The 27,924-nt window shown below is 41.2% G+C and overlaps 1 protein-coding gene across 1 annotated transcript; it reads right to left on the reverse strand.

Annotated features, from left to right (window-relative positions):
• Positions 1-9,516: 9,516 nt before the first annotated feature.
• On the reverse strand, positions 9,517-21,563 carry LOC134572288 (cytochrome P450 2B1-like). Its single transcript, XM_063431167.1, has 9 exons — positions 21,334-21,563; positions 17,073-17,235; positions 16,039-16,188; positions 13,032-13,192; positions 12,452-12,628; positions 12,224-12,365; positions 11,805-11,992; positions 10,098-10,239; positions 9,517-10,005 (listed from the first exon to the last, which is right to left on the reverse strand). Exons 1-9 carry the CDS (start codon positions 21,511-21,513, stop codon positions 9,815-9,817), a joined length of 1,494 nt encoding a protein of 497 aa, XP_063287237.1. The 5' UTR covers positions 21,514-21,563; the 3' UTR covers positions 9,517-9,814.
• Between the last annotated feature and the right edge of the window lie 6,361 nt (positions 21,564-27,924).

The following is a 27,924-nucleotide window of genomic DNA, read 5'->3' on the forward strand; positions in this document are numbered from 1 at the left end:
GGGAGGAGAGACAGTCGGTCTCCCTCCGCAAAGACTAGGAATAGGTATGGGAGAGGAGCTTGTTACCACCTCTCCCCAGCGGCGGATCATTAATGGGCAGAGTGTTCTATCGGGAGAGGAGCTTGTTACCCCCTCTCCCCAGCGGCAGCTTAATGTACCAGGGGGAGACTGTAAACCCCCCACCAGTGCAGATGGGACCGTGGTCTCTGCACTTACCACACAGGGGGTAGGGATGGTCGGTCCTACCCCCCCACGACAGAGCTATGCAACTAAGGGGGAGACAGCCCGTCTCCAGCAACCAGGCTCCAACCAGACTACTCCGGGGGTAGTGCTGGCACCAGGACAGAGTACCGCTGGTCTCTGCCCACTCAGCAACCCACCAAGGCAGCCTACCAGTCCCCTACACAGCCGTGGTGAGGCATCTGGACATGGACAAACTTCTCCTCTACCCAGGTGTAGTAACTATTTATTGTGGGTGGGCTGTACTGTTTTTTTTGCTTTATGGGTGGGTTGCTGGACTAACAAGGGCACTGACCGGCAGGAGGTCAGGTACCCTGTTAGTCTTTTTGGAAAGGGGGAGAGATGTGACGAAACCAATCTCGCCACATTGGATTGGAGGAGCCTGGTTGCCCGCCTGCTGCCTTTGGACTACGGCCCCTGGACATATTGCTCTATAAAAACTATATTTGGGCATGTAATAATGTATATGGCTGCTACTGGCCCTTTAAAATCATCTATGAACAGATTGGGACTTTTGGGACTACTGTCCCTTTAAGACTGTGAAGCATATTCTAGTGTACTGCCTGTAATATTGTATATGTATTCATGTGTTAAGTTTAACCTGGGTGATATGTATGCAGCATTCTTCTGATTGTTCGGTAGAATCACTCCATTCATTATATTGAGTGAAACTACCGAACAACCAGACCACCCAGGAATAAGTGTGCCTCCAATTACAGTTTGCAACAATGTTGCAAACAGATAATTGGCAATCCATGTAATGTATTCTTTGTCCTCTGGGTGGCCGCCATTCGGGAAACAAACACGTGGCGGCGGCCATCTTAAACTACCGAACAGCGGTGTTTTGCCGTCGAGTGTCTGGAACTAAAATCGGACACTTGACTAGGCAAACACCGCTGAGACCTCCATACTTCCAGAAATTCGTATGGAAACTACCGAATGACCCGCCGTTCGGTAGAAAGAACCCCACAAACAAGGGAATTCATTCACACCCTCTCCAGGCTCTATAACACAGGCAATTAGTCTGTTTTCATTCCCTTGTTTGTGACCGACCGCAGGGCCAAAATGCATGGAACTGTTTTCGGATACTTTACCCATGCGGTCGGTCAAATCTTTGGAAACCCATATCTGCCGAACTGTTCATCCGAATGACTTGAATCTTGGATATGTTTCCCCCCTGAATAAGGGCTATCCAGCGATGCTGGATTTAAAGGTGTACCCCCTGTTTTTGGGGTACATCCAGAACTTGGCTGGAAAAGTGTACCGGATAATTGGGTTTAATGTTATCTGAGGGGAGGGGATGTGTGGGCTGAACCATGTATGTGATTGGTTATTTTATGCCTCCCCCTGGGTGTGGCCTGTATGTGTACTCATGTAATAAAAACCAGGCTGGGTGCCCAGCACCTCAGACCACTGCTTGACCCTCAACACGGAGCCTTGTCTCGTTCTTGGGGGGATTCACTGTATGCTGCTGGAGATTGATTGCTAAGGAGTGTAAGCTGATGTCTGCTTTTCCTATTCGTCTGCTAGCAGCTATTCGTGAGGTTCCAGCCCGAGTGCTACCTTATTCACCTATATGCAGTTCGTGAGTTTTGATGTTCTGCAGGAGCTGTGCCTTTCTGGGAAAAGGGGATTATCGCCTAAACTGATTTTTCCCCTTTTATGCTGAAACGGTCTGTAACAGTAGCAGTTTTTAATTGTTCAATCAGTTCATTGATCAGGGGAAGAGGATAACGATTTTTAACTGTTATTTTGTTTAAAGCTCTGTAATCTATGATGGGACGTATAGTCCGGTCCTTATTTCTCACAAAAAATATACTTGAGGCAGCAGGTGAGCTGGAGGGTCTAATGAACCCCTTCCGGAGGTTTTCATTCAGGTATTCTTTGAGAATTTGTAATTCAGAGTCAGAGAGAGGGTAGATGTGCCCAAAAGGTATGGGGGCACCAGGTATGAGGTCTATAGGACAGTCGTAGGAACGATGAGGTGGGAGCGTTTCAGCTTCCTTTTTACTGAATACATCCGAGAAGTCCGAATAACAAGAGGGTATAGCTGGTTCTTTAGTGGTCTGAAAGATTGGAATATGTTGTAAGCATGTTTCCTTACAATAATCGGAGTTAAAGGTGAGAGAAAAGGGAGACCAAGAGATTTGAGGGTTGTGGTTCCTAAACCAGTTGATCCCTATTATAACAGGATAAAGAGGTGATGGAATAACATCAAATATAAGATTTTCAGTATGAGTATGATTGGTGGTTACTTTTAGAGGGATGGTTTCATGAAGTATCGGCCCCGAGGAGATGAGGGAGCCGTCGATCACTCTAACAGGAACAGAAGTGCTTTTACGAACACATGGAATTTTATTCTTTGTTACAAAGGCTGAATCGATGAACACCCCATTTGCTCCAGAATCGATGATGGCCTCGGTCATAATTCTTTCTTTGTCCCACTGTAGTATGAGAATTATAGGGGAGAACTGAGTAGTTGTTGTAGAGGGGAGTGCATTTAGGATGGAAGAGGCATGGGCCTGCCTACCGCCCTTTGTCCGTTTCAACAAGGGGCAATCAGGGACCAAGTGATCTTGAGAGGCACAATACATGCAGAGGTTTAATATACATCTTCGGTTTTTCTCTTCAGGAGTGAGAGGACTTCTTATTACCCCTATTTCCATAGGTTCGGTTGGTAAGGATGGTTTTTCAGAAGTTTTCGAAGGACTGAATGATTTTTTCCCTAATGAACTTGAGAGAGCTTTTTCGGCCTTTCTTTCTCTAAGTCTTCTGTCAATGCTGATCGATAGTTGAATCAGAGCGTTCAAAGTAGTAGGGAGTTCGGTTCTGGATAGTTCATCCTTTACAGCTTCAGATAAGCCAATTCGAAACTGGTTGCGCAATGTGATGTCATTCCATTGCGTTTCAATTGCCCATCTTTTAAATTCAGCAATGTAATCTTCAACGGGTCTATGTTTTTGCTGTAATGTTCTAATTGTTAAATCAGCTGTAGATTGTTTGTTAGGATCTTTATAGAGAAGGGACATGGCTTCAAAAAATTCATCCAGTGAGTCTAAGATGGGGTCATCGTTTTCCAAAAAGGAATGGGCCCAGGACATAGGTTCACCTCTCAGAAAGGAGATAACTGAACAAACCTTAGATCTTTCTGTGGGATAAGATCTAGGTTTTAAAGCAATCAATAATTTGCAGGCATTGAGGAACTCCCTATATTTGGAACGATCACCAGAGAACTTTTCGGGGTTACATACAGCAGGATCGCTAGCTGAGTGTAGAACAGTATGAGGAGTATGTGTTTGTAAGTCTCTGACATAAGTGAGAATTCTTTCATTTGTAACCTGCAGGTCTTGCACACCTTGGGTGAGTGTATAGACTCTTTGATTCAGCATATTTATTTTAGAATCGAAATCTGCTGGATCCATTACAAAGGCTGGATTATTCTGTCACGTCTACATTAATTGATAAGGAACACAACTGCAGATTTCTTAGGACTTTGATATTTTATTAGGACACTTAGAAGGTACTGAGACTTCAGTTCCAGAATTACAGGTACTGTATCTTTAAATAATAAACGGTTGCATTCAGGTTGCAGTGAGTAGGTTCTGAATCAATTAGAGTCTGTTATATTAGTTAACAGGTTAAATGGAAAGCAGTTATAAGAGATTGTTCAATTCGAAGTTATCAGTAGCAAGACAGGTGCGGCTGAACTTGAATAGTAATATGAATTGAGGAACGCTGTAACTGGATTGTTTGATAACTTGATAGCAGACTTTGGTAAAAGAAATAAAGGCTTAAGAGATGGTAACTCTTATCACAGAGGCTATATGTTACTTAGCTTCCAGAAGTAGGAAAACAGGTTCCCAAGCTCTCCTCCGAGGAGTTTGTTTCCTGAGTGAGGTTGAAGAGAGTTCAGGCACTAGTCGAGGACGAGGAGAGATGAAGGGGATTTGAATAGTCTTCCAGTCCGGTCCGGTAACATATGGTGTTCGCAGAGAAGTCTTGAGCCGGTTAGTAAGTGCGGTACGCATTTTAATAATCCAGCGTCTATCAGCTGGTGCGGTCGCATTAAGTAGGAAGACCGCGTCAAAAGGGGTTGTGGCTAAGCTCCGTCAAACCCGGAAGTACGAGGAGATACAGGGAGGGTTTAAGGCATGACAGTGCCGATTTTATTATCTGATCAAGTGAGAAGAGACCAGTCGAGAGAAAACTATTTTAAAAATCTGTATACTTTATATTTACTAAATAGATTGTAAGCTATTTTGAGGAGGATCCCCATCAGCCTATAGTTCCTGTAACATTTTGCAATTGTCTCATCTATTGTTATATTTCCACTTTTAATATGGTATATAAGCACTGCATAATATGTTGGTGCTATATTAATGATAATAATATAATTTGTGGTCGGGGACAATATGTCGAGTTATAGTAGTGGTGGCATAAGTCTGTTGTGGTGTGTGAGAAACAGATGTTCAGGTAGGCCTGTAAAAAGAGGGCCCACCAAATTCAATGGTCTGACAAAAGAAATAGGTGTGCTGAACCGGTCAGTAACAGTAAAGAGGAAGGGACGGCCTGTATATTTATAAGTCAACTAACCCCTCCAACATTTCCAGGCTTCACCCACAGGGTCAGCCTTTATATTTGTGGTCGGGAACAATACGCCAAGTTACAGAAGTGGTTGCATAAGTTGGTTTTGGTGTGAGGGAAACCGACGTTAAGGTTGGCCTGTAAAAAGAGGGCAAAAGTTAGTTTACCACTATTATTACATAACCAATACTTTAATATTTATCAACATTATAGCCATACCTGAAAGAGAAACAGTTTGTTAACCCCTTAAGGACCGGCCTGTTTTTGCGATGTTTGTACGTTAAGGACCAGAGCAGTTTTAACACTTTTGTGGTGTTTGTGTTTAGCTGAAATTTTCCGCTCTCTCATTTACGGTTCCCATACAAGTTATATATTGTTTTTTTCAGGACAAAAGGGGCTTTCTTTACATACCATTATTTGTATTATGTCATATATTGTATTTAAAAAAAATAATAAAATATGGTGAAAAATTAAAAAAAAAACATGTTTTTGGACTTTTACTTGAAAAATCTTTTACTTATCTACAAAAGCTAATGAAAAAAACTGCTAAATAGATTAAAAATTTTGTCCCGAGTTTAAAAACACCCAGTGTTTACATGCTTTATTGCTTTTTTTTGCAAGTTATAGGCCTATAAATACAAGTAGGAAATTGCTGTTTCAATATATATATATTTTAAATGTATCAATAGTGACCTTGTAACACCGTTATCTGTCATAAATCCCCGAAACACACCTAACATGTACACAAAAAGTAAAGTAGACAACCCAGGGTATTCAAAATTGGGTATGTCCAGTTTTTTTTAGTAGCCACCTAGTCACAAACACTGGCCAAAGTTAGCATTTATATTTGTTTGTGTGTTAAAAAATGCAAGAAACGCTAACTTTGGCCGGTGTTTGTGACTAAGTGGCTACTAAAAAAGGCTGAACATACCCCATTTGCAATACCTTGGGTTGTCTTCTTTTGCAAATGGTATGCCATCATGGGGCTAATTCTCATTCCTTGGCTACCATACGCTCTCAAAGGCAACCTAACCAATCCGACAAATTTCAATAAAAAAAAAAGTAAAATCAAGCCTTATATTTGACCCTGTAACTTTCACAAACACTATAAAACCTCTACATGTGGGGTACTGTTATACTCAGGAGACTTCGCTGAACACAAATATTAGTGTATCAGAACAGTAAAATGTATCACAGCAATAATATCCTCAGTGAAAGTGCTGTTTGTGTGTGAAAAATGCAAAAAAATTCAGTTTCACTGACAATATCATCGCTGTGATATGTTTTACTGTTTTGAAACACTAATATTTGTGTTCAGCGAAGTCTCCCGAGTAAAACAGTACCCCCATGTACAGGTTTTAGGGTGTCATAGAAAGTTACAGGGTTAAACACAGTGCTAGCAAATTAAATTATCTGGACTGTCGGCCTGGGTTGGCAGGCAGGTCCCTCAAATTGCAATCATTAAAATTACTTAATTAGGTAAAAATATTACATAAATACACCTGTAGAATTTTAATATATATACATATTTATATATTTGACGTCTACGTGTATATTTATGAAATTATTTATGTAATTATGTATATGGACATATGTATATTTCGTATTGTTTTTATTTATTTATTTATTTATACATAGATATATATATCATTACATTCTAAGTGTATTTTGATATAAATATATATATATATCAAAATACTGTTAGAATAAAATTGCATATATAAATATTTTTTTTATAATTATTAAAAATTATTTTTATTTTTTGTTATTTATTTTTATTAACATATTATTTGTATTTTATAATAATATATATATACCATATATATAGCAATTATATATATATTGTATATATTCGTGTGTAATTTAAATATAAGTGTATTTTTATATTAATATACGTATATATAAATATAAAAATACACTTAATATGACATTATATATATAATACATATACATATATTATATATAGATATAATACATGTATATATATCATATATATATATATATATACATATTATTTATTTTTTTTACACTGATTTTACACAGTTTTTTTTTTTTTCTTTATTTTTTAGATTTTTCACTTGCAGGGAGACTGCCTGTCAGCACAGACAGTCCCCCTGCAGGCAGATACACAGACACCTATTGCGGTCATGTGATCGAGTGATCACATGGCCGTGGGGTCCTGATCTGCCGAGAGGGGACTGCCCGGGCAGACAGGCAACCCCCCTGGACCGGGTGGAGCACTGATCGCCGCCGTGGGACCGACGGCGATCAGGTAAGTAGCCCCAGACTGTTATGACGGTTCAGGACCGTCAGCGGTCCAAACGCACGTTTTACCGCTGACGGTCCTGAACCGTCAGCGGTCCTGAAGGGGTTAAAGAGAGATACTGTATAACACCCAGGTACTGGCTGACCCTTGTTAAGCCAAGTTGCAAAACAATTAAGCTAGATATGTGACTTGGGAACCTAACTAGTTGCCAAGTTGCGATGAGAGGTTCTACCGATGATTTGACCCGTTCGGTAGGTTTGCCATTGAATTTTGTGGTGGGGCATTGGTCTCTCAGTGAGGGCTAAAGAGATATATGATAAGTTGGCAGTGACTGGTGAGGCCCTAACTGCTTTGTCAAGAGGGTGGAGATGCAAGACAGTAACTATTTCTTGGCCCAAGGGCGAAATACCTCCGTTGAGGATAGCTACCTGTACCTAAAAGCTGCTTATACATAGAATTAGCGCTACTTTCAATATTTCAATATTTCCAGACACTTTCACATTCAGATTTAAAAAAAATTGTCCTCCTTTTTTTATTGCAAAAAATTGGAAAGAAGGGTTGGCCCCAAATCTAGAAACCATTAAGGAAACAATATATGATATTAGAAAATGGAATACATAATACACTCAGCAAATAATACAATCAATGTTTTCTAAAAAAATCTGGCACCAGAATCTACAGATGGAAGATATGTATGAGAACAATTTAGATCAATATTGTAAAATCTCAGAGAAGTCGATTACAATAAAGAAGAGGGGAGAAAGAAAGGAAAAAGAAAAAAGGAAAGAGAAGAGAAGAGAAGGGAAAATAAGGGTAATGAAAGGGAGAACGAAGAATAGAAAACTAAAACAATAGAGGAAAAAGATGGAAAAAAATCACAAAAATGAGACAATCATCCATTTACCTCTAAACAAAAACTCAATTATAAAGAAACAAAAATGAAACAAAAATGAAGGAAAATGGGTAGCAGGGAACGAGATGGAAAGGAAAGTGAAGAAGGACAGGATAGGAAAGAAAAGTGGAAGTAAGAGATTGGTACAGAAAAAAGGAAAAGAAAAGAGGGAAATAAAACATATTATAGATACACTATTACAGAGATATTCTTATAACATTTAGGTTTATGGTTAACCAAGATGTAACTCATGAATCTTAGGTGATTTTTCTTTTTTTTTTCTTTTTCTGTGTTTTTTTTAAAATGAATTCAATTATTTTTTATGCTGTTGTTACAATAATCAATGATGGAAAAGATAAGAACAATGTAAAAATCTGTAGAAAGAAGGAAAATTTTAAAAGAAGGGAATGAAAAAAAGAAAAAAAAAGAAATGTTATTATTACTATTGTTAAAAGTCAAAAACATGTTTGTTATTGTAACTTATAAAAGCTGCCAATAGAAAAACACCTCATTAAAAAAAAAAACACATAAAAAAGAGGGGAGACAGGAGAAACCCTTTTCCCTTACTTTAAAAATGGCAGATATACAAATCATTATTTATGCCCACGTGGGATTAAAAGTATTAAAATTGAAAATTAACTTTATCTCCTCCTTTCCTAACTTTTTATTAAAATTCCCTAATCTTCTGTCTCTTGCAACATTTGAATGCACAAAAGAAAAGTCCTTCCTGGTTCTGGTTGTGGGAATTTTTAAAATTGAGGGAAACGGGTTTCTAAACCTTTTTTTTTATATTTCTCACATGGTCTGAAAATCGCATATGTAAACACCTCGTGATTCGACCTATATAAAGGGAGCCACACGGACATTTTAACATATATTATACATATAGAGACACAAGCAAGTAGGTTCCTTAACATAAAAGTCTGTGATTTGTCTTTTTCCATGGTTTATCAGCTTTCCTGGGGTCTGCTACACACACCCGCCATGATCTCCCTGCTGCCAGAACCTCTTGCAAGGAGCTAAGCCCTGCAGTGAAGCTGTAGTAGTTATGGTTCTTGTAACGTTTCTTTAAAGTATTTTTTTCTGGTAATAATTTGCATTTATCTTACTGCCTGTTTTTAAGGACCATTGTCATTTTGTCATTATATAATATACTGTTATATATACTGACATTACATGTTACTTTCCAGAATGGATTGCAGTGGTCATATTATTATTTTTTGCAGGAGAAAGTAAAAATGCAAGATAAACTAAGATTGTTCAAACCTTGAATGTATCTCAGTCATTTGCATAATAACACACACAGAAAACAAGCAATGACACAGAACATATGACGGATAATTAAGGTTTATTTTGACCCAAAAATTGTTGTCCATCATTGGTGTTAAAATTAAATCAGATTTTGCCTGAATTTACCCACTGTCTGTTAAATTGTCGGAAGATATCCATCGGAGCTTCCAGTGGTTGGAGATAGAAGTCCTATTTATTATTTCTGAGGAATTACCATTAGAATGGGTTTTGACAATGCCCGGTTCCCATGCCACTCTGTTCCCAAGGACTATTCCCCAGAATGATTATTGTTTATTCTTCAAAGAGAACAAACAGCTTCCACAGTTGTTTCACAATAACAGAAAAGCTGGTGGTTAACCATTACAAGAAGTATAACATGTACACATGGGACAAAAGATAACTCTGCTGCGTTTATATGACATAGTAACAATCGTCGCTGTTCTTAGTCTTGTGTCACATTGTATTTGTTTGTCATCAACATGGACACAGTAGTAGTAAGTAGGAGTGGCTACCTAAGGATATAACGAGATTGAGGATGTCATTTAGGATTCAGAACGAGGGACAGCATACATTTGGTAAGCACGAGGTCTTGAAGCGTTGGTGTTTGGCTCAGGAGTGATTTCAATGTCTTCTTTATCCACTGTTGGTTTAAGGATGAAATTTTGCAAGATGGTCGTGAAAAAGAGGAAAAGCTCCATGCGGGCCAAACCCTCCCCAACACACGCACGTTTACCTGAAGACAGAGAGAGCACAAGATTAAGGAGAAAGATTTGTTAGTCACTGGTGAAACTAAAATTCCATAAACCTGAATATTAATGTTACCACCTGCTGAAAATGGTATGAAGGCACCATTCTTCTTAACGCAGCCATTCTCATCCAGAAAATGACCAGGGTCGAATTGTAGAGGGTTTTTAAAGTATTTAGGATCCTTCAGAACAGAGGTCAGAACTAGTAAAACCACAGTGCCCTAAAATAATTCAAATAAAGTGTCAATGGTTTTATTTCAACAAACAATTAAAGGGATTCTCCAGTGCCAGAAAAACATATTTGTTTTCCTGGCACTGCAGGAACCTGGAGTGCCCCTTTCCCTCCCACCCAACATCCCAAGTTGCTGAAGGGGTTGAAACCCCTTTGGTAACTTACCGGAGTCCAGCGCCAATGTCCCTCGGCGCTGGTCAGGTTCCGCCTACTCTTCCCCACCGCCGACGTCAGCCGGCGGGGAGACCTAATGCGCATGCGCAGCAATGGCCGCGCACGCGCATTAGACCTCCCCATAGGAAAGCATTATACAATGCTTTCCTATGGGGATTTCGGCGACGCTGGAAATCTCCATAGGAAAGTATTGAATAATGCTCACATAGTGTGAGGACGTCCAGCTTCGTATAAAACACTTTTCGAGGTCTAAGAACACAGAAGTCCATCTAGTAGCTGTCTGATAGACAGCCACTAGAGGAGGACTTAACCCTTGCAGGGTTAAGGGTAGTGGGAGTTGACACCCAGACCACCCCAATGGGCAGAAGCGGTCTGGGTGCCTGGAGTGTCCCTTTAAGTTTAATGAAATTTAAGGGCAGACATTCAATCATAGTAAAATTGTAAAATGTAAAATGTTTATATGTCAATCCCTAATCAAGTTTACTGCCCTATTTCAATTGAGTTTTATGGGTCATATAAGGACAATATATTTATGCCCTTCGGTGATTACAAACAATTAATAATTTTTTTCTGTAATAGGCATAAAATGTTACATAAATATATATATACTGCTTCAGACCTGAGCAAGAGAGGAAAACTCTTGAAAGCATGTCTTTGAAATTGTCACGGTGTATTACCCCAACACGCAGAGTTTTGGATAGCAAGGGACAAGACTAGGATAAAACTCATACCGGGTCTTAGAATGGCCGGACTAAACGTCAGACAGAGATAAAGTGTAATCAGAGATGAGCTGAGGTCAGGGTAACGGAGAGACTGCAAAAACAGGAAATAGCCAGTCAGGTACACGGTAATCAGTCAGACGGGCAAACAGGTCAGGTACAGGGTTGAAGATAAACTCAGAGTCAGATACAAAGCCAAGGTCAATACCAAAATAAATACAATAGATCAAGGAATGCACTATGGGGTACTGAAACAGAAACCACGATAGGGCAAAGTGGATAGGGCTAGAGAAGTTTAAATATCCTTAACTAACATTTGATTGGCCCACGCCATGCCTACGCCCCCAAAACTTGCATATGTGGGAATAGCGGAATGACGTGGGCCAATGGCAGCCTGATTCTACTTTTGGCCCCCACTGCCCCTTTAAGAGCGCGCTCGTGACACGAGCCGCGCTCCTAATGCCAGGCAAGTCACGTAACCGCTCATTTCAGTCAGTGCACGTGGCCCGCTCAGAAGAGGAGATTGAGACGCACGCGGCTCATGTGCAATACTCTGGTAATTTGGCATCTGGTATATGTATATAAACACAAAGCAGTATATACAAGCTATGTTTAAAATGTTTACATGTTATTTTTATGAAAATTATTTGATATTGAAGACCTTCTGAAGATCGTATCCCTTGAAGGTTATGTCTTTGGTGGTTGCATGGGCCAGCACAAGAGGGATAATGTCAGCAAATCGTTGAATTTCGTGAATTACAGCATCAGTATACGGCATCTTACTCCTGTCTTCCACTGATGGGCATCGATCTTGACCTATTATATCGTCAATTTCCCGGTGGATCTTCTCTGAATTGAAATGCAAACGGAAACACATGTATGAAATAAAAAATAAAGTGTTTATTTATAATTCCTACATTTGTAAGGTTTTACCAATTTAATTTATTTTCAATGTGGATTTTCCCACTGTATATACCCCGGCTGTGAAGGTAACACTGTGTTGCTGATGAGTACTTGGTCCTATGAACAGAGTGTTTTTTTATACATATCACAGGCAGTGGTATTAATTGATAATGATACCTTGTATCTCTGGATACTTGAGAAGAATTAGGAATCCATATCGCAGAGTCACGCTTGAAGTCTCTGTCCCAGCAAAGAACAAATCTCTTATTGTTCCCAATAAATTATCCTCATGAAATTCTGTATTGCAATTATTTTTTTCCTGGAACACAGTTCAAACTTTTTGTCAAGCATTTACTTGTTTCATTATTCCTAGATTTGCACCATTCATGCATTTTATGATACTACCTCCTCCATCCTTATCAGGAAGCTGTCTATGAAGTCACGTGGGCAATTTGTGTCCAGCGTCTCTCGATGAGATTGCACCATGTCCTTCACAAACTGTCGTAGTTTGTCAAAATTGGCAAAGAATCCCTGGTGTGGACCAGGGATGTGTCTGAGCACATTTGGGAATATTTGAAGGATCTGTAAAACAATTGCATATTATGCAAACTAAGAAGAAAACGAAAAAGGAGAACAATCTACTTGCAGTGCATTCTGCCAAATACTGAATGAAATAGCTGCTATGCGTGAAAGTGCTATTTAAAGCTTTATTACATTATTTTGTTTGGTTTGGATTTTACTTCCTCCTTTTATTTTTGCATTTGTTGAAGAATATATTGGGAAGATATGACATAAGAAAGGTTGTGCAATCAAGTAAGTAAATTCCTTTGTATTACTTTTTTAAGGTACATTCTATTAGTTCATCTCAGTCCCCAACAATATTTTTTAAAATCACTGATTGTCATCTGTTTTACTTTTTGATTAATCATTTGCATATCACTAACAGCAACCTGTTTTCCAATGTCCCCAATGTGACAGATATCACCTGTCCGGTCCTCGAATTCATCAATCTGAAGATTTCTCTAATATTTGATAGAAGGGTTTTGAAATTCTCATCTTCGTAGTCAAATCTCTCTCCAAAGACCACAGAGCAGATGACATTGGATACGGCTTGTCCCAGCAGATGGATTGGGTCAAACGGAGTGTCTGTTATGAGAATGATGTAATTAATACCAATACCATTTACTCTTTCACCCTTACACATTTTTACCTCCAAGTTATATTACGCCTACATCGAGAGCTCTCTCTAGGACTTGTATTTCCACTTGGTCCAAAGCAGTTGTTTAGTGGAGATACCTTTTTACAATTTTTCCTGGCTGTTTGTTATTTAGGACTATCGATCTATAGCCCTTACTATTTATAGCTGCTTTCTAAGGCTAATAATTTGATTCCCTTGCTCTTCCCAGGGTAGAGCAGGGGGTTTTGCAGTTTAAAACCACTGCGCTATATATATGTTTTTAAGTGTGCCTCTTAGCCAGTAGGTTTCAGCCTTACCCTTGTACCCATTCAGTGTCTGGGTCTTTATTCGTTAATGTACTTGTTATCGATTTATCAAAGAGTCACAGATTTTTGATGCAATGTGTGAAATCTGTTACTTTTATTGGGCCTGAACTGTCATTTTTTAAATATATGCCATTTTTTTTAAGTGACACAGATTTGTCAAACTTTCCAACATTTTTTCTACAGACAGGTGTTCAGTTTCACTTCTCATTTTTTAACTGCTCTGAATAAGCTAGTCTTCAAAAATAGACATTTCTTAGAAAACTTGCAGTATTTATTACAACAAAAATATTTTTTAATAACTAATAATATTAGCATGTATATAGGACATAGCATATTTCACAGTAACAAGTTTGCAATCTATCAGGAGTTGAGGTAGGTGGATATATGTCATTAAGTGTCTTGCTCAAGGATACTTACTGGTAAAGTTGACTGACCAGGGTTCAAACCAGGGTTGTTGGTCTTTACCATTACTTAGAAAGGCATGTTCTGGGTGTGGCCCCAATTCCCCATTTTTCTATGTATATTTGGAATCCAAATTCTTTAGGACTGAACACCCCACCCATCCACTACAGGTGCCCCTTTGAAGGTGACCACAGGACAGCATACATTTAAGGAGAGACTCTGGAAACAGTTTAAGCAGTAAGTATTGCAGTTATTCTCTAATATTAAAATTAGTGTCGGGCCCATTGATATTGGGGTACTGTGATATGGTGGTGGGCTTAACACAATATGGCCATATGGCAGAAATGATTCCCCATATTTGTTTATTTTTTTTAGCTGTTTCTTTAATCTGTATTTTGTATATATTTTGTTCATTATGGCAGCACCTCTACCTAGAAACGCATGTTTTTCGATTTTGCAGAACACACATATTTACAGTGAAAATAAAAGATAAAGATACACAAGGGAGTATGGCCCGTGGAGTAGGAGCTGTGGTCACTAGCAGCATGTGGTAATACCAGAGTGACTATGATGCCACGCATATAAACTGCACAGAGGGCCCGCAAATTAGTATGCTAAGCAAGTGGTGTGCATGCCGGTATTCCAATCATTATAATGCAGCCTTATTTACGCAATGTAATTTAAGTGGATTAGTGGGACAATAGCCTCTAAATAGGAATGACTGCTAAATAGGCTACTGTAAATGAATATCAAAACGTTAGAGTCAACTTGAGTGGCTTAGCTGGTACTCCACCATCACAGCAAGATTCTCTTTGGGTGTTATATTGGGCACAGTTCTCGGGACACAGTGTCAGCCGAATCCCATGCTGGGCAGAATGAGAGCGGGTGCTTGAAGGCACCGGAGAGTGATGGCGAGTCGTGGGCGGAGAAGTGCCTCTTCCCAGTCCCAGACCTTCTATAAGGTCGGCATTAATTTTCCACAGACTCGGGAGCTCTGTGAGACCAGGTTTCTCCCTGTAGGGGCCCTGATGTTCATCTGTCGCCAGCAGCGGCTGGTCTTCCGGCGTTGTGGTCGATGCCTCGGAGGGCATGAGTAATGGGAGCAGGGCTAAATACTTTGCCAGAGACAGGTTCCACCTCATATCCCCGTAGCTGAATAGTGCGCTGCTCGAGTTTCTCCCAAAATCAGTTAAATATTAGGTCCAGTCGCATAAGTAAGGACAGCTTGGGTGCAGACACTGATTGGTCAGTTTGTGCCAACCTTTAGCTGGGCCCAGTACAATCTGAGCCTGAGCTACAGTGGGCAGCAGGAGCCAATGGCAGTGCGTGTGCCAGGTCGGTGGGGATAGGGATAGCCCCCACCGGTCCAAAGGGGGCGGCACGGGGGCCCAAGATGGGATCCGCAATGAGTTGTGGTGGCGGGAGAGTGGCTGTCTGCCCATGCCAACCATGCCTCTAGACCCCAGATTTGTTGAAGTTTGAAAATCCACTTGTGTGGTAGCGTCGTGAGGTCATGAAGTCCCCTGTCAGTTATCAGCCAAAATATGTTGAGTTGCAGCCTTAGCTCTCTAAAAATTAGCAAGATTTGTGGTAAGATGCGGGAGCTGTTGTAACTTGCGTCTGCTCTGCTCTGTGATCAGGCCCCGCCCCCTTCCCTGTTTTACTTCAGTGATGTTACATCTGCTCTAACCAGGTAATATATGAGTCACACTATAATATGAAAATATACATTTAAGTGAATGCTACATGTAAATACCACATTTACATCTAAATAGTCTCTGCAACAACACAACATGCGGCTGGTCATCTTCAATTAAATATACACAGTTAATGTAACTATTGTTATAGCAAATGTATTGATTTAAATGATGTGCCTTTAGGCGGATTTTTGTTGCTTCTCCAAGACGGGCTCTGCAAGAGAAGCAAGAGGCTACAAGGCTCCATTTACAATACGTCATTCCACAACGCCAGTCTGTCTTTGGTATTTAGTGAAGCATTCTGATTTATATAGTAGAATTCAACCAAATAAAATCCTGCTAGATATTATTAAATTATTATTATTTTTTTTACACAATGTTGTCACCAACCTTTGCACTTTCTAAATTCTTCTGCAAGCAGTTGAGCCTCCTCTTGGATTCTCTCCTCAATGCTCCTCTTCCCCATTCCAAAATTCCTCAAAGTCATGAGAGAGAATCGACGCATCGTCTTCCATGTCTCCCCATTTGTCATTATAATTCCTGCAATCATAATTAAAGACAATCAAAACTGTGATTAAAATATCATGTTTTTTTAGATAGCTTTTATTAAGTTACTTACTTTGATTTATGTATTTATGATGATTGAGGCTGATTTGGTTTCTTTCTAAACTTTTGGGAATTTCTTAATTAATAGTCATTCTATTATTTTCATTATTTGTTCATTTCAAAGGTCAGTAACTATAGATTTAGGAAAAAGATTAACTTTAAGATAACATGAGGTGTTTCTCACCGTTATCTGTCCCCGTTTCACCTTTTATCTAATTACACTTAGAAACGGACTTTGACAGCAAATAAAAGCCAAATCAATGACTTGTGTTCCTATTTCCAATCTTGAATTTCAGATTTTAATATTTTTTTGTACTAAATACACAAGTTTGTTTTTGTTGAGCGAAGAATAAATGTGACCGCAGTGTTGGATCCACAATGGACATTTTTCCCCAATTTGTAGCAAAATTGTAAATTACTTCACACTGGGCTTTTCTCCTACTTTTGGATCACAAACAGTAAGACAGAACTTGATGGACCTAAGTCTTTTTTTCAGCCCATGTAACTATGTAAGTACATAACACTTCCATTAGAGATGCATATATTCCTATAGACTGTAAATATATGCTACAAGGTACCTCTCTATACACTCTATTAGCATGCCTTGTGTTCCATTGAGTCTTTAATAGCTGGAATATCTAATAATAATAATATTCTATTGATAATGGTATAGGTAAATTGCCTCCATTGCACATCCTTCCACTGTGATTAACAAGTACAATTTTATATTTTTATATCACCTTGATATTGTTTTAAATCTTTTGTTTTAATTTCTGCTTAACATGATTTACAGATAAATGCTTTTTTTTGATTCTTACCACTTTCCTTAAACAGAATACTAATCACGTCTATTCTCCCTCTGTCACTTATTGCATCGCCATGCTCTTCCAGAGCTTCTCTTATAGTGTCGCATCCGATGAGTATTACGATACGCTGACCAAAAAAATAAAGTGTGTACACGGGTCCGTACTTCTCACTCAGCTTTGGAGGGAAGCACATACAGGTCTGAGTTGTATTATTTAAGGTTTTGAAAGCAAAAGTAAAAAATAACACACAACTATAATTCAGCGCTTATGTAAGATGATTATAGTCCAATGGCAGCTCAAACAATAGGTGCGGAGTCTCTCTTGTCTGGTTAAAAGATGGGTAAAACAGGAGGCAGGTGTAGCACCTAAATAGTCCTTCTTTGGGGATATGTAACAAGCACAATATTATTTATAGTTTTTTTTGCGCATTACACTTCATATTTACAGTGTACACTATTGTGGTTTTGTTTGTTCTTTTCCATATATATCCACGTAAAAAAGATTGACTACATGTATATCCCTGAGTGGGGATCATACCACTTCACACGCTAAATTTTAAGCCAAACCTACAGCTCCATTACATGTGAGTGCACATTTTATATCTACCCCTGCTCCAAAGCTCAATATACTATACTATACTAAGAATTTTTTCTATTTTATTCCTATGAGGATACCTCCTACAACCACGATCATACAAAGAATGAGCACGCACTTTATCCTGAGGCAGGGATCATTTCTCCCAAGCGCATAAGTTGGAGCTGCATTGAAGCTCCATAAAAGTGTGAGTGCACATTTTTAATCTTATTTTATACTAACTATAGTTTTTAATTTTATTTTTTTAATTCTATTTTTTAAAATTCTTTATTTTTGTTGTGTATAAGATAACAATAACACAAACATGATTGCAATGCCATGACAGCATATACAAGAGCACATATTAATATAATGAACACCATGCGTATACATACACAGACTAGGTGAGCAAACAGGTAAATATGTCCTAGACACAAAGAAAATTAGTCACATGACACCCCAAGGGGCCCCCTGGTCAATAACTTGGACTTCACACAACCAACAATGTTAACTACCTCTATTAAGTTAGATAAAGCCATACAAACTATATATGTGATACCATGTGTTGAGTGTTTAAAGATGAATAAAAAAAAACAAAAAAGGCTTCAGTGGGGGAGTAATTCCTGTGGCAGTAGTTCCAGTCCTGGTTATCCAATCCACTCTGGGGCATGTTATAGACTGGGGTCAGCCCTGCAGTTGTCAGGAGTGAGAGCACGTGCATGGGCCACAGGACCTTCAGATGGATCCAGCTGTGTTCCCATCAGGCACTTGAAGTAAAGCTGCATAGAGCATCTTAACGAGCTGAGAGGTTGGTGAGTTGCACTTGGCTTCTCTGATGTCGCGCCTGCCTGAGCACCTCTGCCATGTTTGAGGGTGCCTGTGTCTTGGTGCCATTCTCCTTCTTTGAGGGCACAGCAGGGGTTGCTGGCAGTGTTGGGCTTGAGACCCATGTGGGGCATTGCTTTGATGGCACTTACTGGCTCTGCCCCCCAGATGCTTCCAGAATTCGTTGAATAGGACCTTGAGCCTGGTCTCCAAGTCAAGGCATGCTTCTCTGAGGTTAGAGATACATGTGGTGCCATCCATGTTGGGTAATTTGGAGCAGGGTTCCTCCTCCTGGGTGACCTCGTCTTGTTGGGCCCCAGTAGTCCCTTGGGTGTGGACCGGGGTCCAAGGGGATGGGGAGTAATGAGGATTTGCAGGATAGATGCCTCAGAGCGCTCCCCTGCATGTTACACACCAGGCCACATTAGTCACGGTGAGGTAGGCAAGCTCCCGTAACTTGCTAGTCACTGCTTGGCTTGTCAGGTAGGTTAGGAAGCAAACCCCTCTTGCAGTTTGGCTGTATCGAACCAGAGAAACAGATAAAACAGCAGTTTTTTTCAGGATAGTGGAGGAGCTCTTATACTACACTATTAGTTCCTTCTGTTTTTTTGTCGTTACATATCCCCAAATAAGGACTATTGCGGCGCTACACATACCTCCTGTTTTACCCAAAAGTAAAAAATTGTCTGCAAAGAAAACCAGAACAAGCACATCCCAAAATGAACTCCATATATGTAATGCTGCACATATATAATCGATATATATTGCATGATATTACATAATGTATACACTTTTCATATTTGTATTCTGTCATAAAGTTAGTATATACATAATCTGTCATAATGTTGGTATATAAATAATCTGACTTTGAATGTTCAGATATTTATTTTATCCATATTAGACTTGGAGAATCATTTTGTTACAAACTGCAATTTGTCCAAATTTGGGCCAATCGGGTGATCGTCCAAATTCACAATTTCCAAACCTTCATATGGAACCATGAAACAAGCGACTTAGGCAATGGACAAGCATCTTCATTTAATTTGCGGTTCAGAGTTCCATCCGTGGCACTAAAAAAAATGATTGATGGGAAAAAAAAGTGATGGTTAGGGGGCAGTCACTAAATTAATGATTTTATTCCCAGATCTAGTAAGAAGTGATCAATAAAAGGAAAAAAGTAGTAGAGGTAAAAAAATAAATAAATCTAGATTTATAACATATTTAACAACTTTATATGAATATAGTTTAATTTGCCTTCTGTTCTTTTTCCTTATATTAATTATTTTTTCTCAATTGATCTGTGAACCAAAAAGCGGGACAATTTGCCTGTTAGTTTACTGCAAAATATACACATAATTATAATAGGTATAGAATTTCCAGTAGACTGATTAGCCAATTTTTGGGCCCTTTTGGCTTGTCTGATTTCTTGTTTTCAAATCTTTTGCAGTAGATGTAATTCTAATGTGGCAAACCACCACATGCATGGATTTCAACCATCTTGAAAATACTTTTATTTATGGATGAAGTCATTCCGCCGACAATAGATTGTCCACCGCGTTCAAGTCTTTTAAACATCTGCTATATTAATAACTAATCAGAGTTTCCTTCCAGTGCATGTTTTTTGTTTTTTTCACAAGAGCCCCAGGGCTGAATAACAAACTTTAATTTCATAAATCTAAGAATTTCATGAACTGGATGCGCTAGATCTATCCTTTACCTCTGTAAACCTTCAGTATGTCTCTCTGTCACTCTCATTCTTTCCTTCTGTGTTTTTAGACCAGGATTATATTACACATGAAAAATGCATGACTTGCCCCATTCCTAATATGTGAAGTGCTAACCAGCTACCGTTAAAAATAATCATAAGATTGAAATGGATGTTATTAAACAAAATTGCCTTAATGATTTTTCCACGTTGCTTTTCTTATTTGGACTTTAACATCAAAATACAAAATATGATTTTTAAACTGAAACATAGAAACATAGAATGTGACGGCAGATAAGAACCATTCGTCCCATCTAGTCTGCTCAATTTTCTAAATACTTTCATTAGTCCCTGGCTTTATAAGAACCATTCGGCCCATCTAGTCTGCCCAGTTTTCTAAATACTTTCATTAGTCTCTGGCCTTATCTTATAGTTAGGATAGCCTTATGCCTATCCCACACATGCTTAAACTCCTTTACTGTGTTAACCTCTACCACTTCAGCTGGAAGGCTATTCCATGCATCCACTACCCTCTCAGTAAAGTAATACTTCTGGATATTATTTTTAAACCTTTGCCCCTCTAATTTAAGACTATGTCCTCTTGTTGTGGTAGTTTTTCTTCTTTGAAATATAGTTTCCTCCTACTGTGTTGATTCCCTTTATTTATTTAAATGTTTCTATCATATCCCCCCTGCTCGTCTTTCCTCCAAGCTATACATGTTAAGATCCTTTAACCTTTCCCGGTAAGTTTTATCCTCCAATCCATGAACCAGTTTAGTAGCTCTCTCTAAAGTATCAATATCCATCTGAAGATAGGGTCTCCAGTACTGCGTACAATACTCCAAGTGAGGTCTCACCAGTGTTCTGTACAATGGCATGAGCACTTCCCTCTTTCTACTGCTAATACCTCTCCCTATACAACCAAGCATTCTGCTAGCATTTCCTGCTGCTCTATTACATTGTCTGCCTACCTTTAAGTCATCAGAAATAATCACCCCTAAAACCCTTTCCTCAGATGTTGACGTTAGGACTCTATCAAATATTCACTAGATTATAGTGTGTCTATAATAAGATCATTCAACTCGTCTGATTTGTTAGTCTTTACCACCTCTACTGGGAGGCTATTCCATGCATTCACATCTCTTGTTGTTGGCTGATACCCATTCTCACCTGGAGTATAGAGCGAGGAGCTTCTGAAGGGTTAAGATCCAGCATATTGCCCAACAAGGGAAGTGGTGTGGGTCCCGGGGGCAGGTTCCCTTGTTTCTTTTTGTCTCTCCATATCACAAGGTAAAACAGAAGAGTTATAACGGAGACGAGAAGTAATGTCCCTGTGAGTCCCAGCTCCATTGCAGCAACAATAAATGTTCAGGCAATTCTCTTCCTCCACGTGATCCTAAACAGGGTTTTCCTCAGTATAATAACGCTTGAAACTTGGCAGCTGTAAGCGGTTTTACATGTTTACAGAAATGCTTTGTGTGAGAACTGCAGTGAGACACCCACCTATTGGTTGATTAGAGAAATACATGAAATATGATTTTTTCTATCTATACATTTAAGCCTATCTAGTGAAGGGATCTGTAATATGAGGACTTTTTGCCATACACAGATACAGACACAGTGCAAACATACAACATACAGACAGGACACGGAGAGGAGAAGGCTGCAATATATGTAAGGGACCCAAAACACACAGACCCTAATATAAACCAGACAGTGCTATAGTCCATATTGCCAGGCGTTACAGAGGTTTAACGTAAGAATGGTTATTGAGGTAGCCAAGGCCAGGTATAGGACAAATCAGAGTAAAAGGTCAACAAACCATGATTAAGGAGTACAGAGAACAATATAATTGTAGATTATGCTAACGTAGTGTACAGATAATCTTAATTTTAATAATGACAGGAGGCGAGTATTTTGCATAAACTTTCTTTACTTTATGCCTCCAGCAGCACAAGTCAATCAATCAAATGAAAAAAGTTTTAACCAATCAGAGTCCAGCACATATAGCATATAAGTCTCTGACAGACTCTCCATTTCCTCTTTCTTTGATGTATCCATGTCTGGAGAAAAACTTCCGAAGCTGTGTTGAAGAACTTGAACAGTAGAACTTGATAACTTGTGGTATAAACTGTGAATACTTGGAAACGGTGTCCGCTTTATCGTGCGATGTTAACCGTGTGATGTCAAGCTGAAAAACATAGAAACAAGTGAAAGGTTGTGGAAAACAACTGTTGGCCATACACCACATCTTCTTTAAGCTGTCCACATGAAAATTACTGTAAAACATTTTATTGTGGAATAATGTAACCTGAGTCTACCGTATGATACAATAATAGTCTGAGAATGTTATGTCAATAAGCTATCGTCATGTCAAATGTCCTTTGGTTTCGTTTTTACCGTCTTCTACTGTATGTGTCCCTCGAGTAATACTTACCAGTGGACACCCTAGCGTCCCCCCAAGAGTATAGGGCGGGAGAGCAAGTGGAGGGAAAATACTCGCCTCCTGTCATTATTAAAATTAAGATTATCTGTACACTACGTTAGCATAATCTACAATTTTATCACATGACAGGAGGCTTCCTATTTTGCATTTTTAACGCTGTGGTAAAAACGCAAAGGACGCGTGCGATGATTGGCGAAAATAAAATACCCTGAAGGTACTTTCTCGTGTCCAATCCGCCGTACGCAAAATATCAGTCAAAGAGGCTCCCGTCATAAGGGCTCTAGATGCCGCTGCCCCCCTTCCTGAGTGGGCCCCAAAACTAGTGTCAATTCCCGCTAACGATAGTAACCATCTTATCCACCTGGCTAATGTAGTTGTAGTAACCGGTTTGTGAGGTTTGGTGAATGAGATTAGTAATTGTCCGGATCCCGAAGCCCGTAGGGGCACCGTGACCTCAACATACCTGAGTAGTGTATCGACGACACAAAGACGAGGAACCGCCGGAAAAAAGGGGCAGGACTCTTGGAATCCGTCTTTGTCCTGCGTGAAATCAAAAACTTAACACTGACGGGGGTTATAGAGAACCCATCTACGTCGAATGCCCGAACATCCGAAACCCGGCGGAATGATACTAAACATAACAACAAGGTGAGTTTGGCTGTCAATTGTCTGAGTGACAAGGCCGTGTTGTCAGGCCAGTCCCTAATGAAACGAATGACCACATCCCATAGACGTTGATATTTCGGAGCTGGTGGCCTGGCTAATTTTATGCCCCTTAAAAGTCTGCACACTAATGCGTCTTGTCCCACTGGGGTACCATTGATAGGGATGTGCGCCGCTGAGATAGCGGAGCGAGTAACATTAATCGACCTGTATGATTTCCCGTCGGAGAAAAGGTGTGAAAGGAAATTTAATATGGCTGGGACAGGTGCTGTAAAGGGATCGAGACCCCGTCCCAAACACCAGCTGTCCCAAACGTTCCATGCTGCCATGTAGCTCCGTTATGTACCCGGAGCCCATGAATCCCATAGGAGGTCTTTAGTCGTTTGCGATAGATCTGGGGCTGTCCAAGATCCCCTGAAAGAGTCCAGACTGCTAATTCTAGACGGTCCTGCATTATTAGTGGATGAGTTTCCGCACCCGGGTTCGTGAGAATCGTTGGAAAAGTTGGTAATACTAGTGGATGGTCCTGTGACAATGCCAATAGGTCCGGGAACCACGTTTGGCTTCTCCATAGTGGTGTCACTAGAATCAACGATGTTCTGGACATCCGAATTTTGTGTAGTACCCTTGCTATCATGGAAAAGGGTGGGAAAGCGTATGCTCCTACCGATGGCCAGTGTTGTAGGAACGCATCTACCGCTTCGCTCTGCGGATCCGGTAGCCAGCTGTAATACCTTGGTAGTTGTGCATTCATGCGTGATGCGAAAAGGTCTATGTGGAGTGGTCCCCTGAGTTCTCACCATATCGAAGATCGTTGTATTCAGCTGCCAATCGCTGTTGTCCCGCCAGTGACGTGAAAACCAGTCCGCTGTGAGATTGTTGAGACCTGGTAAGTATTCCGCTCTGAGTGTTATATTGCGTGGAAGACAAAACTGATATATGTCTTTGGTGGCATCTGTCAGGGCTCGTGACCTGGCTCCCCCCAGGTGATTCACGTACTGAACCGCCGATATGTTGTCCATACGCAGAAGTATGCAACAATCGGACATGTTCTTGGCTAGGCTGCGGATAGCAAAGGAACCGGCTATCAGTTCCAGGCAGTTGATTTGAAGTTGTTTTTCTTTTTCCGACCATGGTCCCCCCGTGGATGCGTGCGCGCAGTGGGCTCCCCAACCCCATAGGCTGGCGTCCGATTCCACCACGAAATCCGGGTTCGGACCGAAGATGGCCCTGCCGTTCCAAGCTTCCATGTGGAGGAGCCACCAACGGAGTTCCGTCCGTACCTCCGCAGTCAATTCGATTTCCTGATCGTACGAGTGTCCCCTTCTGAGATGGAGAGCTTTCAGCCTCTGCATGGCCCGGTAGTGAAGGGGTCCCGGGAAGATCGCTTGTATGGAAGATGACAGCAGACCTACTATTCTGGCCAAGAGCCTCAGAGGGACCGTGTCTCTTCTCAGAAAACGTTGTATCTCCTTCCGAATGTTCGCGATCTTCGCTTTGGGGAGACGCAGCGTGCATGACACTGAGTCTATCTCGAATCCGAGAAATTGAACAGTCCTTGACGGGGAGAGTGATGACTTCTCTTTGTTCACTATGAAGCCTAAAGATTCCAGAAAGTGCACTACTGATTTTGTTTGAGATCGAAGTCTGGATTCGCTCTCGCAGAATATCAGAATGTAACATCGGGTACCCAATGTCCTTAAATGCGCCACTGCCGGTTTGAGTAGTTTTGTGAAGCACCAAGGAGCGGAACTGAGTCCGAACGGTAGGCATGTGAACTGACATGTTCAACCTTTCCAGTGGAAGCAAAGGAATGGCCGGCTGGAATGGGCCATCGGGACTGACAGATAGGCGTCCTTTAAATCCAAGCGGGTGAACCAGTCGTGATCCAGTAGTAGATCCCTGAGGAGATGGATGCCTTCCATTTTGAAGTATCTGTAGGCTACGAATGCATTGAGTTCTCGTAGATTGATGACGGGTCGGTAGTCTCCCATCTTTTTCTGAACCACAAACATATTGCTGATGAATCCCGCGTCGTCCGGAGCGAATTCGACCGCTCCTTTGAGGAATAAGGTTCGAATCTCTTCGTCTATGAGTTTGGCGTGTTCCGTCGATGTTCTTATTGGTTGTGGATGACGTGCCTGGAACGGAGTGTTCGTAAAGTCTATCTCGTAGCCCTTGACCGTACTTAGGATCCAGGCGCCTGAAGAAATCTTTTCCCAATTCTGTGAAAAGAGAGACAATCTGCCATCAGTTAAGTGAGAATGGCAATGAACTGGTGTTTGAGTGCTCACCTGAGTTGATGCGGCCACGGGCACTTGCCCCTCTGGGGCGGAAGGTGCCTCTGGTGAACGGTGGTCTTGATGGGAAGAATGCTTGCGACGTTTGGGTTCTGGGGCCTCTCGGCCAGAAGCGGCTGGTGGCTCGGCCCCGTTGGCGACCAGCCCTGCCGAAAACCCCCCTGTATGCTGAAGGTTTACGGAAAACTTGTTTGATTGAAGTTTGAGCTTTGCTTAAAGTGGTAAAGAGGTTCACGTGCTTCTTCAATTGGCTAATGAAAGGTTCCCCAAACAGTTGGCCGTTGGCTTGCGGGCCCAGTTCCTTTTTCCCCAGCTCCAGAGTCCATTTTGAGCAGGGCGGCCTTGCGTCTCTCCGTACATAGGGCTGCGTTGGTATTGCCCAACATGCAGATCGCCCGTTGAGCCCATTCTCTGATTGCATGGGCGTCTAGAGTACTACCCCCTATGAGGGCGTCATCGGCCAGATACAACATCTTTGCTAGTGGCCCTAGCATGTCTAAAAGCTTATCCTGAGACGCTTTGAGGCCCTTCTCAATGCCTTTGCGTGGATCACGGCCCGCTCGTGACATGAACAATACTACTGTAGCGTCGAATTCTGGGGTATGGGCAATCTTGTCCGGAAGTATGGGTCTCGGACACTCGGCCTTCAGTCTTGCGCGTACTTCTCTTTCCATTGGCTGTCGTAGCCAAAAATGAATGAATTGGGCCAAGTGGTCCGGGAGGCCCCACTCTGATGACCTTGGGTGGCGTATTGTGCGTGGGTCAAACATCGGTGTGCCCTGGAGATCCAATAGCGCACCCTCTTCTGATCCGTCTGTCCGGAAGCGGGGTTTCCTCTGCCCGTGACGGGTGTCTTTGTCTTCATCTGGGTCTGACCCAGAGTCGCCTTGGCGTGCCTGCCAGTCTTCCTCTTCGGACGGTGAATCCTCCACCTTCCATTCATCCATAATCTCTAGTGCTGGAGGTGGGTTATGTTCTTCCTCATCGGAAGATGATAGTGGAAGGGTAGAAGGGTCTTGGCGTTCTGCCTGGCGGCTCCTTTTTAGTGGAGCTTTGCCCTTCAATTTCTGTGGGGCTGGTCCATTACCTTTCCAATGTCTCTTGGATGAACCCAGGTCCCCTGTAGACCGTTCCAGGTCTTTAGCCTCAGGATCCTCGCCTGAATTATGGGACCATAATTTGGCTATAGCCTTTTCCATGGAGGCCGCAACTGCGGAGTTAATCATTGACTGAAAGTCGGGTTGTGTGGGTTGAGAGGATTCGCTCATGATGCCACGGTCTGTCTGTGGGTAGATAGGACAGGGTCAGTTACTGAAAAACTGAGTAAACAGTAATGAGTATAGTGGCCTTCCACTTACGACTGGGGTTCCCCAGTATATGAGAATGGACCCAAGTGGTTCGCCGACCGGTCCTGTAAGTGATGCACCGCTGGCTGCAATTATGGGCTGGTGAGGGGGTCACCCTCTGTGAGACCGGGGTAAGCAGTCATAAATTGACAGGTGAAATTTGTTCAGCCTGTGTCGTCCACTAATAAGTTTGTAGGACATGTCCCAATAATAGTAGCCCAATAGAAATATTATTGTAGATTTGCCTCCGTTGTCTGGAGGATTGTTACGGGTCACCCGAGTCGTAATGTGGAGGGTGCCGGTCAATATCTGCAGCTTATGTATAGGGGTCCCCCCTATGATTGTATAGCTTGGTGCAGTGTCAGCACACGCCTGGGAGTCACCCAGTGCAGGGGGGTCACCCCTTTAATAATAATAATAATCAGTGTGCTAGTGGGGGGTCACCCCACTCAGAGGGGTCACCTCTGGAGAGTACACTTATGCTGAGTAAATCAGAGTGTCTCTTTAAATCGTATATTTAATTATATTCCAATATTTTATCTCCACAGATTTGTGACTATTCCTTTAAATCCAAACGGAGTATGTCTCTTTAAATTGTATGTTTATGTTAATGTTTTATTTCTACAGATTGTTTGAACATTGAATCCAACACTATAGGTAAGTATATGAGCTAAGTGGTTGGCTGGGTGAAATGGGAGTAGGTGGCCGACCGTTTGAATGACGGTTTGCCAGAAATCAAGATGGCCGACTTGGATCTCGCGGTCTTTCGCGGGATCCAAGATGGCTGCCGTTCGCGCCAAAATGCTGAGCGGACCGCGGTTGCGGTGTTAGCCGCCCGCGGCCGCCAGCTACACCGAAGAATTTGATCCCCCACTCCCACCTCCCCACAAGAGTCCCCCCCCCCTCCCAGGGGTAATCTAAGCACCTAAGGTAAAGCGCGATCGCGGTAGCTACCCGCGATCGCGCAGAGCAATGACAGGAAAACCAGGAGGGGAGAGGCAGGGAG

Source organism: Pelobates fuscus, chromosome 9 (assembly GCF_036172605.1).
Source record: "Pelobates fuscus isolate aPelFus1 chromosome 9, aPelFus1.pri, whole genome shotgun sequence".
NCBI classification, from domain to species: domain Eukaryota; kingdom Metazoa; phylum Chordata; class Amphibia; order Anura; family Pelobatidae; genus Pelobates; species Pelobates fuscus.

Bases quoted from the DNA above. Each gene is read 5' to 3' on its own strand.
- LOC134572288 (XM_063431167.1), bottom strand. From the start codon at position 21,513: ATGGAGCTGGGACTCACAGGGACATTACTTCTCGTCTCCGTTATAACT. The intron at 12,629-13,031 runs GTGATATCTGTC...ATTGTTTTACAG, and splicing joins TGAATTCGAGGACCGGACAG to ATCCTTCAAATATTCCCAAA. The intron at 10,240-11,804 runs GTCTTCAATATC...GAATTATTTTAG, and splicing joins AGGGATACGATCTTCAGAAG to GGCACTGTGGTTTTACTAGT.